Source organism: Rhineura floridana, chromosome 1 (genome assembly GCF_030035675.1).
Source record: "Rhineura floridana isolate rRhiFlo1 chromosome 1, rRhiFlo1.hap2, whole genome shotgun sequence".
In the NCBI taxonomy this organism is placed as follows: domain Eukaryota; kingdom Metazoa; phylum Chordata; class Lepidosauria; order Squamata; family Rhineuridae; genus Rhineura; species Rhineura floridana.
In genome coordinates this window covers 307,604,675-307,617,180 of record NC_084480.1, presented here as the reverse complement: position 1 = coordinate 307,617,180, position 12,506 = coordinate 307,604,675, and the positions used below count along the sequence as shown (strand labels likewise).

At 44.2% G+C, this 12,506-nt stretch overlaps 1 protein-coding gene across 1 annotated transcript in view; it reads right to left on the bottom strand.

The window, feature by feature from the left end:
• Window positions 1-3,555: 3,555 nt before the first annotated feature.
• The window catches only part of EFR3A (EFR3 homolog A), a 78,730-nt gene continuing 69,779 nt past the window's right edge, over window positions 3,556-12,506 (bottom strand). Inside the window, 2 exon segments of the mRNA XM_061611837.1 lie at window positions 3,556-3,661; window positions 11,195-11,244. Coding sequence (XP_061467821.1) covers window positions 3,556-3,661; window positions 11,195-11,244 — 156 coding nt within the window.

The following is a 12,506-nucleotide window of genomic DNA, read 5'->3' as shown; positions in this document are numbered from 1 at the left end:
ATTGAAGTGGCCAGTGATCCATCACCAAACCATATACGGCTGCAAACCTAACCATGTCTGCTCAGAAGTAAGTCTCATTGAATTCAATGGGATTTACTCCCAGATAACTGGCATTGGAACTGCAGTCTCGCTACGCTGATTTCACAGTTCAGTATAAAGTTGTCATTCCATCCTGTTTCCCCCACTTAGGCATTATAGGTTAGCTATAAGTCAGGAAAACTTTGGGCAGGGGGGAGGAAAGGAATTTTCAATTTAATTTTACTTTTAAAATACATATTTAGGATGGTAAGAAATGGACAGGTGGTTCTCTGCTCTTGGATCACTTCTCTCCCTAACAAATGAACAATAATGAGAGATTTTAAAATTCACAATAGGAAGCAGGTTAAGGCCGAAAATTTAACCCCACTTACCCAGGAGTAAGCCTCACTGAATTCAATGGGATTTACTTCTGGGGAAATATCGGATTGCAGTTTTAAAGATATGGGCTGCCTTTGGCAACTAACAAGGTTTCAGAAATAAGAAAAGCAAAGAGGCACCTGCATTCATCAATGACTCACACCTTGGCTGTCCCTCTCTCAGCCAAAAACAAATACCTTGTGTTATTCACTTTGCCATAAGTTCTCTTTCAAAGTAAATGAAGCAGCTGACGTCTCATTAGTTTGCCATCTCTCTGCAGGGTTCTAAACCTCTATTAACACTGGTAGGAAAAGTCAAACAAAGCTACATGTAAAAAAAATTGCATTGATCACATATATACTGAGGACTTAATCCTTCAGCCCTGTGCAAAAAGCAGACCACATTTGCTTCAAGGAGTTCTGTTCCTGAATACTGAGCAAACAAGCAAATAGAGGGAATTTCTGCATCTGTGTCTGCTTAGAGTGGAAACCTAATCAGGAGTAGGGATGGAAAGATCCGTCAATCTTGGTTCTTAGTTTCCCATTTTTCCAATCCATACTTCTGCAGCATTTTTTTAAAAAAACATTCTTCACCATTTTAATGCAAATTTCTCTTTCTAAACACATTTTTGACTAATGTACACATTTTTGCAAGCAATATCTCCCAATACATGGCATTTTTGTATGTTAATTTCCCTGTTATATTCATTTTATGCATTTTTCCTCACAATATATGCATTTTTGTAAACATTGGTTGGTTGGTTTCGGTTCTCATATTGTTACAGAAAGTGCAAATTTGATACATTTGCATTTCTCCCACATCCCAAATCAGTACTCAGCAGGAAACAAAGGCTGCTTTCACACTGCACTTTATTCCGTTATTCTGATGATTTCTTATCTGGTAATTTGCACATTATATTTGATCTTTCACACAACGCACAAGCTAGCTCCAGAATTCTAGTGGAATGTAGTGGAAGTTTTGCACTAATTTCCATGATAAATGATACCAGAAATAATCCGTTAGCAAGGCTGGGAACCTGGAAGATCACAGGAGTTTTTTGCTAGCTGCAGCTGCTCACATGACAGGCATCCCAGCATGCTGACGGATGTTGTACCGGTATTCCAGCATCATCACAGTTAGCAGCAGCATTTCCCACATACCCCTGTCTTGATACAACTAAAACAATTTAAAAAGTCAGATCCTAAAGGGAGAGGGCTTGCATGCCAACGGGACAAGATCTTAGACCTACACAGTGGAGAACAGTGTGCATGGGTGAGGGATGAAAACAAGCCGTGTGAAAGACAGTTGTGTGAAATGCTGGTATATCGGCTGAAAAAGCTGCTGTTCCTTAACGCAACAGGTACTGCAGTGTGAAAGAGATTTTTGAAATCAGGACAGAAGTGCTACCTTTTTAACCCGTTAAACGAACGCAATCAGCCCCATGTGTGAAAACAGCCCTAATATGTTGAACTTACTTTGCCAGTTGATAACACTGTGGTCAGTGTTTCAATTCCACTTGCACCTTCCGCTAGAGGTTTGCCACCCTCTAGTCAAGGCAGTCATTTTAGGGCATCTAGAAATGTTACCTCCTTGTCATGACTAGAACATGCTTTTCACCCAGTTTCTGTCAGGGTAATTCAGGTGTGGGGAACCTTTAATCCTCCAGATGTTGCTGAACTCTCACCATCCCCGGCCATTGGCTCTTTTTTGCTAAGGCTAATGGGAGCTGTAGTTCAGCAATATCTGAAAAACTAAAAGTTCCCCATGCCTAGACGAACTGAAGTCACCCATCAATTACAACACTTTTTCCTTTGGATGCCTCCTGACTTCATTCTCTATCTCCTTCCTGAGCTTTTTGGTAGGAGCTGGGGTCTAATTGTAGGCTTCTGGTACCAGTAGTGTAGTGGCAAATTCAGAAATGCAGGTTCCCGTCATGATAGTGATGCCCCTTCACTCGCTCGCTTGCTCTCTGTCGTCATATCCACATTCCTCAGTCCTTCCCAGGTGTGCCTTCTTCCACAACAACAGGCTTCCCTAGGAGCCAATCAGCATGAAAGAGGAGAGTGTTAGCTACTGAGAACAGTCTTCTCAATGGCTGGCTCACTTCCTTTCACTCTGATTGGCTCCAGTCAGCAGGAAAAGACTAGGAAGCATGTGAGAAGATTCTTCTCAGTGGCTAACACACTCCACTTTCATGTTGATTGGCTCGCAGGATGCTGGAGACATAGAGACCCAGCTGGGACCCTGCTCCCAAAAAAGTAAGTGGTCTAAGACCCCTTGAGACCCTGGATGACTACACCCCTGCCTGGTTCTAATTACTTTTGGGGCCTGGAATTGCTCTGTCTAGTGATTCACTGGAGGAGTGCTTTTTTTGAGATGTCTACTTTGTTTGACTCTATCGTCTCTCTGATGTACAGAGCAACACCACCCACAGTACACCTTTCCCTGTCCTTTGTAGACTTCGTAACATTTGATAAACATTGACCACTGGTTCCATTCATTCTGGGGATGCTTCTGGGATGCCCTTGCACCAATCTTTTGATGCCCAGGGGGCATCCTTATGCTCTTCCTCAAAATGATGCCACTGCCCGTATACCGATGGAAGGAATCAATGCAGGGCTGCATCAAACTTTTCCCCCCATCTTTTCTCGTGTGCACATTTCAGAGCTCCAAACAGAAAGCTCCTTACCCTTCAAGCAAGATATCTTGGCCACAAGCCAGTGATGCAGCCCCATGAACATGAGGCAAGTCCCTCAACTGCCAAGCAGTGAGTGGAAGAAAGTGCCTGCTGCATATGGCATGGTCAGCAACGGGAGCCTCACACATGTACAGAACTCGACATTTACAGCTTTTGACTTTGGCAGGACAAACAACACATTTTATAAGCCTCTCCCATAACAGACGTTTAAGGTTCTAAGCCATTATATGGAATACTGCCACTGTAAAGAAGAGAGTCTGTTTCTTGGGTATTCTATGGTAATATATATATAAAAATAGCTACACACAGTGCCAATCTACCACTAATTCACTGTTATTGCATCAAAAAGGAAAACCAATCTTCAGGGCCCCTCTTTCAAAATAAAATGTAATTTGCTTTGGGCAGACACTCTGTTAAATTAGATGAAACAATCATCTGATTTGGAGAAATTCAGAGGACACTCAATACACACAAAGATCGGGAAACTTCATCTCATAGACTGGGATGGAGTGGTAACGAGCAGGTCCAGCATTGATCGCCATCGTTCCAGAAGGGCTAGGAGGTGGCCTTGAGAAGATGGAGAACAAATTGAGGTATCAGGTTTAGTCTGCACCGGATGCTCACATTTTTATTTATCGTGCCTTTAAATGTTTGTCTTACAGCACTCATTTTAGACTGTGTTCAATCCGGGTTACTTTGGGAACTCTTCTCCCAAGAGCTGATATAGGGAGTAGTGATAAAGGAAGCACAGAAAAAACTACCCAAATGTTGTGCCTTGACCCTGGTAAGCTGGGGTGGGATGAGGGAGACACTACTAGATATGGAAGTGAAATTAGATTCAGTTCACATTGATAATCTGCACTTTCTGAAACAATATATGAACTGAAACACAGCCAATGTGCAATGCAGCTCTCCAGGCAAGTAAATATGTACAAAAATGTATATTCTTAGGTACAGTGCATAAAAATGCACGTATTAATGAAACTGACATACAAAAATGCATTATATTAGGAAAATATAAATATTAGGGGAAATGATTTGCAAAAATGTGTATATTATCCAAAATCACAAAAATGTGTATATTCAGAAAAATTCATACAAATGCTGATAAATTTTCACAAGGATTTTTTTTAAATGGCAAATTGGTACAGAAATGTGGAGAACTCATTTTTATTCCCAGACATTTTAATTTTAATTTTTGTTAATGTACTGTAATGTCTGAAACTTGATTCTGAGCCTTTGCTGTTTTAGACTGTGATATTTGATTTTAGACTGTGATGGGTTTTTTTGTACCATATTGTATTTTATTGTATCTATGTTCACCGCCCAGAGAGCTATTGCTAGTCGGGCGGTATATAAGTTTTAAAAATAAATATAAATAAATAAGACTGGAAAAATGAGAAAGAGAGAAAACCAAAATGGACAGATCCTTCCATCTGTAATTGGAATTGGCTAGTTCGTTAGGGAAAGTAACTGTTTTTTGGAGATGCTTACACTATTCTTCTTGCTATGCCAATTAATCACCAAATGCAACCAGTTGTGGAAATGCGGGGAACTGAAGGAAAGAAAACTTAGAAATGGAGAGACACCGAATTTGACAGATTTGCCCATCCCTAACCGTTACAAGATTAAGCAAGGCCCTCTTTCCTTTAGAGGGCATGATGGTGACACTGCTAACAAGGAAGGTGTGTAGCAGCTCCTCTACAGGAGTGTATGACAATGCAAGAGATCAACAATTGCCCACACTGTAGCTAGATGATAATCATAGAATCATAGAATCATAGAGTTGGAAGGGGCCTTGTAGGCCATCGAGTCCAACCCCCTGCTCACAGCAGGAAATCCACAGCTAGAGCATCTCCCGCAGATAGCTGTCCAGCCTCTGCTTGAAGACATCCAGCGAAGGGGATCCCACCACCTCCCCAGGCAGTCGGTTCCATTGCTGAACTGCCCTTACTGTCAAGAAGTTCCTTCTAATGTCCAATCTGAATCTACGCTCCTGCAACTTAAAACCATTAGACCTAGTCCTACCCTCTGGGGCAGCAGAGAACAAATCTGTACCCTCCTGTATGTGACAGCCCTTCCGGTACTTAAAGAGTGCAATCATGTCACCCCTCAGCCTTCTCTTCACCAGACTGAACATGCCAAGTTCCTTCAACCTTTCCTCATAAGACTTGTTCTCCATACCGGCTATCATCCTCATCGCCCTCTTCTGAATCCGCTCTAACTTGTCTATATCTTTCTTAAAATGAGGCGCCCAGAACTGAACGCAGTATTCCAGATGAGGCCTGACTAATGCAGAATATAGTGGGACTATTACTTCCCTCGACCTGGAAACTATAGCTCTGTTTATGCAGCCCAAAACCGCGTTTGCCTTTTTTTGCCACAGCATCACACTGGGTCATGTTCAACTTGTGATCCACTACAATTCCAAGGTCCTTCTCATACGCACTACTGCTGAGCCGGGTATTTCCCATCCTGTACCCGTGCATTTTGTTTCTGTGGCCTAAATGCAGAATCCTGCATTTGTCTTTATTGAATGTCATTTTATTAATTTCAGCCCAATTTTCTAGTCTATCCAGGTCCCTTTGGATTTTATTCCTGTCTTCCATTGTGTTAGCTATCCCTCCCAGTTTCGTATCATTGGCAAACTTCATAAGGCTTCCCTCCACCCCATCATCTAAGTCATTGATAAAAATATACAGCAACAAGAAAAAACATATCCCCTTGATCCTTGCTCTAAGTGAAAACAAATCTAAATAAATTCTTCAAGTGAAATTCGGAACAAGGATGACATAGTTTTAAAGTAGTCATCTATGCCCAAACCATGTTTTATTTGTTTATTTTACAAATGTATAAACAGCTTCAAAATGCTGTACAAGATAAAATACAAAAAAACAACAACCCCACAACAATTCCAAAAACAATTTAAACAATTCCCATGAACACGTAAAACAGTAAAGCCATTCCTAAAGATGTACAATTAATATTTCATACATTACTGGGTCACACCTTAGGGAAAGCCTTCTTAAACAAAAACATCTTCAGCAATTGCCTAAACATCATAATGCTGATCACCTATCAAATTCTGACTGGTAATGAATTTCAGAGGGCTGGCCTGCAACAGTAAAAGCTCATTTTCTAGTACAAACTAAGCTCATTTCTGGGGCATGTGGCAGTCTCAGCAGTGCCATCTGTGAGGAGTGCAGGGATACATGGGGATATATATACCAGATTCCAAGTGGTTTATGCTAGTTTAGCTATTATGGGTTCCTCCCAAAGAATCTTGGGAAATGTGGTCAGAATTCTGTTATAGGTCGATACTGCCCCCCACACAAAATTGCAATTCCCAGGGTTCCCTCATGAGAAGGGGAATGACTACTAAAGCATGTAGATATGCCTTTTGATAAAAGCAATTTGTTGTTGTAATTATCAATCAATCAATTAAATTTACATCCCACCCTTCCTCCCAGTAGGAGCCCAGGAAGGCAAACAAAAACACTAAAAACACTCTAAAACATCTAAAAAAACCCAGACTTTAAAATATATTAAAACAAAACATTTTTAAAAACTATTAAAAACATCTTTAAATGTATCTTTAAAAAAAAAACTTTAAAAATACCTTAAAAAGCAATTCCAACATAGATGCAGACTGGGATAAGATCTCTATTTAAAAGGCTTACTGAAAGAGGAAGGTCTTCATTAGGCACCAAAAAGATAACAGAGATGGCACCTGTCTAATATTTAAGGGGAGGAAATTCCAAAGTGTCGGTGCCACAGCACTAAAGGTCCACTTCCTACATTGTGCAAAATGGACCTCCTGATAAGATGGTATCTGCAACAGGCTCTCACCCGCAGAGCACAGTGATTGACTGGATATATAAGGGGTAAGACCTACTATTTAGACCTACTGATATCTGTTACTAAAACTCTAATCATTTTATTTATTTATTTATAGAATTTATTAGTCGCCCATCTGGCTGGCTGTCCAGCCACTCTGGGTGACGTATAACATAGGCATATAGTACCTAGACATTGAAAATCTAAAAACAATGAAGATAAAATCTAGCCCACCCCAAAAGCCTGCCTGAGGAGCCGGGTCTTCAAGGCCCGGCAGAAACTCATCATAGAAGGGGCATGGCGGAGATCATTTGGGAGGGAGTTCCACAGGGTGGGGGCCACAATTGAAAAAGCCCTCTCTCTAGTCCTCACCAGTTTGGCTGTTTTGACTGATGGGATGGAGAGAAGGTCTTTTGAGGCTGATCTTGTTGGGCAGCATAGCTGATGATGCTGGAGGCGCTCCTTTAGATAGACTGGGCCAAAACCGTATACAGTTTTAAAGGTCAAAACCAACACCTTGAATTGGGCCGGTAAGCAACTGGTAACCAGTGCAGCTCTTTTAGCACTGGAGTGATATGATCTCGCCGGTGGCTGCCTTTAATCAGGTGTGCCGCCGCATTCTGTACCAGTTGCAGCTTCTGGACCGTTTTCAAGGGTAGCCCCACATAGAGCGCATTACAGTAGTCTAGGTGAGAGGAGACCAGGGCATGTACCACCGATGGGAGCAGATGATTGGGAAGGTAGGGGCGTAGCCTCCATATCAGAGGGTTGATACAGCGCTGCCCGGCTCACAGTCGAAACTTGAGCTTCCATGGACAGTTGGGAGTCAAGAATGACCCCGAGGCTACAGACCTGGTCTTTTAGGGGCAATTGTACCCCATTGAGCACCAGGTCCAAATCCCCTAACCTTCCCTTGTCTCCCACGAACAGTACCTCGGTTTTGTCAGGGTTTAGCTTCAGCTTATTCTTTCCCATCCAGCCACTCACTGATTCCAGGCACTTGGATAGGGTTTCTACAGCCAACCTCGGTGAAGATTTAAATGAGAGATAGAGCTGCGTGTCATCCGCATATTGGTGACACTGCAGCCCAAATCTGATGATAGTCCCCAGCAGCTTTATATAGATGTTAAATAGCATCGGGGAGAGGATGGAGCCCTGTGGCACCCCACAAGTGAGAGGCCAAGGGTCCGAAACCTCATCTCCCAATGCTACTGTTTGGTGCCTATCAGAGAGGAAGGAATGGAACCACTGCAATACAGTGCCCCCTATGCCTAACCCCTCCAGGCGATCCGGAAGGATACCGTGGTCAATAATAATAATAATAATAATAAATTTAATTTTTGTGTCGCCTATCTGGCCGAAGCCACTCTAGGCGACGTACATATTAAAATTCAATAAAATACACTATAATTACAAAATAAAATACAATGCAGTCAACAATAATGCAGGCATAAAATTATGTAGGGCAAACAATCAATAAACAATTTTCACAAAAAACAGTAAACAATCACAGAAAAATTAGCCCACCCCAGAGATCCCAAAGGCCTGAGCCAAGTTTTTAAGGCTCTGCGAAATGTATCCAGGGAAGGGGCATGGCGAAGATCAGACGGGAGTTCCAGAGAGTGGGGGCCGCCACTGAAAATGCCCTCTCTCTAGTCCCCACCAACCTAGCTGTTTTTGTTTGTGGGACTGAGAGAAGGCCCTGTGTGGAAGGTGCACTCACCCCTATCCAACACTCATCCAAAGCATTTATACTTAAAAGCAAGTGCTATGGATTTTAATGGTTCATGTGTTTAATGGGACATTAGTTACTGTGGACAGGAATGTACCCAAAAAAGACATTTGGTCTTACTGTGAAACGGTTTTCTCTGTGCATGTCAAAGATGACCTCAGGTGGGTAGCTAGCTCCACCTAGCAGTTGAAGGCAGAAAGAGTGCTGTTCAATTTTGTAAGGACTTCCTGTGGATCCTTATCTCAGTTCTTTATGACAAGCAAATTAGACGAGTATAGATTTAACCTGTAGAAAACACAACTGAAGAAAAACAAACAGCACTCATGTACTCTCTGCTAAACACAGGCTCACTTAAACAACTATGGCAGCCCAGCCCTCATAGGGAGTGGCCCTGAGGTCATCTTTGACATGCACAGAGAAAACCATTTCACGGTAAGACCAAACGTCTTTTCTCCTGTGCATGTAAAGATGACCTCAGGTGGGACATACCAAAGCTGACCCATGTAGGGCAGGAATATAGCTGGGCTGTAACAACATTATTGGTCTGGGAGAATGTGCTGTAGCACTCTCTTCCCAAAGGTCACCTCAGCAGAGGCATAATCATTTATTTTGTAGAGTTTGATCAATGTGTTAGGATCAGCCCATGTAGCCGCTCTGTAGATATCCAGGAGGGAAGCACTGCGGGAAAATGCTGTGGATGTGGCTGCCACCCTAGTGGAGTGGGCCACTACCTTGGTGAGGTGAATTCTCCTCAGGGATGTATATACCAGTGTAATGCATGCTTAATCCACCTGGCAAGTGTTGAGGTGGAAACCTTCTTCCCTAATGACAGTGGGTGAAAGACTCAGACAAGCTCTTGTTGACAGAGGAAGTTAAACAACCCTTTAGGATGAAAGGAAGAGACAGTGCAGGGAACAGCCCTAACTTTATGAAAACACCCAGTAATGCTTGTCCACAGACATTGCATTTAGCTGTGACGCTCTCTGAGGTGAGGTAATGGCCACAAGAAATAACACCCTGAAGGACAGTAGGTGGGGAGAAACTTTACTGAGTAGTTCGAAGGGAGGTTCCGAAGGGCAGTCAGCAGTTGTGCAGGTCCCATGTTGAGTAGCGGTGCAGAGCAAGTGCTGTACGTCTATTGCGATCATCCTGGCATACATCACCATCCTGCCTATTCGCTTCCGAAGAAGATTCCTGTGATACATGCCTCAGCAACCTCCTGCCTGCTGGTGGAGGGGCGGGCTACTGCTGACACAGCAGCTGTCTCTGGCATCTGGTGGTCTGTAACTGGCAAGAGTGGCTTGGCCTTCTTGGTGGGAACTGCTGATTCTGTTGTTGCCTTCCCCATGGGAGCAATGTATGGTGTGGGGCTTACGGGGGCAGTCTTAAAATTACGGGCCTGTATGGAGGCAGGAGGCCGAATGCGGGCCGAGTCAGGCCTGCCGTGGCCTGCGTTGATCGCAAGTGGGCTGTCTGCAGCTGCAAAAGGCTCCGTTGGGCCTACTGCGGCCTATGCCGAGGATGGGTGATGGGGGGGTGGAGGCAGTGGTTGGCAGCTGGAAATGGCTCTGTTGGGCCTGTAGCAGCCTTTGTCAGGCCTATTGTGGCCTACTTGTGGCCCTACTGTGAGGATGGATGACGTGGGGGAGGAAGGTGGATGCAGCAATGTAACGGCTTGGCGGCCTTTGTTGGGCCTACTGCGGCCTATCAGTGGGCCTACTGTAAGGATGGATGATGGGGGAGAGAGGAAGGCAGATGCGGCAATGTAGCGGCTAGGTGGCCGCGAATGGCTCCAGTGGCGAGGAGGCGACGTGGGGTAGGTGGCCAGATAGCTGTTGGCAGTCGAGGGATGCTCCTGTGTGCTTGCTGTGGCCTCGGTTGAAGTGGGGGGGGGGGGAGAAAAGGAAAGCAGATGCCTGGCATTTTAGGTGGGCAAGCCTCTTCTGTCCGCATGCCGGCGCATAAAGAATTTGGTTTGGTTTGGGGGGTCTCCCTCCCTCGCAGACTAAATGTTGCTGTCCCCCGCTCCTCTTTATATATATATATATAGAGAGAGAGAGAGAGAGAGACAGACATATATGGAGATATATATCCATATATGTCTGTCTGTCTGTCTATCTATCTGTCTGTCTCTCTAACTATCTATCCATCTCCCATGGGAATGGGAGAAAGGATCAAACTGACCCAAGAGGAAAAACAACTAAAGACAAACAAACAGAGAAATATACAGGCCTGAACCAAGATAGCAGAGAGAGAAGTCAACCGTCTTTGGCGAACGCAGAAAGAACTGAGATAAGGAGCCACAGGAAGCAGGAAGTCCCTGCAAAATTGAACAGCACTCTTTCTTCCTTCAACCGCTAGGTGGAGCTAGCTACCCACCTGAGGTCATTTTTACATGCACAGGAGAATACAGTACCTTCATTAAAAAAAAGGAAATGGAAATACAAGTTACTCTTGGAAAGCAGAAACCGTCTGATAGTCGTGCCTCTTTCACAAACGCAAACATACGTCTTCCTTTCAGAAAGTCTTACCGAATAGTGCACTCCAGTATCTGTGTCAGCCTGTCATAGAGTAAGTTTGCCTGCAGAGAGAAGAGGTTGGATATTTTAGGGAGATGCTGGATAACCAATGCACCCTTCTGACAAATTGGTCTGGAGAACCAAGAGCTTGCAATGCTAGCCTTGCTTTCTTATCAGGATCCGAGGGCATCAAGGGCATGAACTGCACGACCAGGGGACCATGCAGATACTGGGATTGGGCATGTCGCTGGCCATGGCCCCTGGATGAAAAGGCCTACCGGTTCGCAGCTGCACATGGGATTGGAGCCACAGCACAACTGGGGGGTTTCCAATCACACTGAAGGCTGTGTGTGAGCAGGCTCTCATGCACAGGGTTTCCCTAGGCAGACAGCCTGTGCCTACCCATGAAAGTCTGTGGGCGGGGCCAGCAGTATGACTGACATAGGGGACAGACCCACTAATGCAGTCCTATTCCTAGCAATTGCAGGATGCCCCCTTCGTACAATGGATGTACATGGGTATGAGCCCAGGATTATACATTTGGAAAAATGATGTGAATAATCATTTCAGTGAAGCTTGTCCACACCAAAAAGTAAGTCTGTTAGTCACAAATATTAATGGCTAAGCCAGTTAAGTCATTCATTGAAACAGTAAGCTCCTAGGGCAGGGGTGGATAACCCTTTTCAGGTCGAAGGCCCCAAGGAGCCATTGTCAACCCTTCAGGGGGTGCATGCCAAAGTGGCCGACGCAAAAAGAATGTGGCCACTTTTTTTTAAAAAAAGATGACGGGCAGCATCCAAAGCGCTCTTTCCATTAGGCACAAGAATTTATGTTTGCGTAATGGAACTTCCCCCTCTCCTCTACCCTCTACCCTGCACGTACCCTCTACCCTCAACAAATCTACTTCAGAGGGTTAGGGGGAAACCCAAAACAGTTTTAGGGGGTGTGCAGGGGGAGAAGAGAGGGAAGGTTCTGTTGCACAACTGGTAAATTCTTGTGCTTATGGAATGAGCGACTTTGCGCTACTTTGGAAGCAAGCCAAATTTGGGGGGATCTCGTGGGGGGTGTCACATAAACCTCTTGGCATCACAGAATCACAGTGAGACCCACAGGAGTGGTCAGTAAAAATAAAAATGGTCAAATCTGGATGGGCCACAAAAAGCCTTTTGACATCACAGTATCACAGTGGGGGACTCAAAGGAACAGTCAACACCTTTACAATAAAGTGAAATAAAATAAAAATACTGGGGGCTTCTTTTTGAGTGTGTGTGTCTAGAGACAGGAGAGTCTTAGCACTGCCTCCTCTCACATTCGTCACCAATGG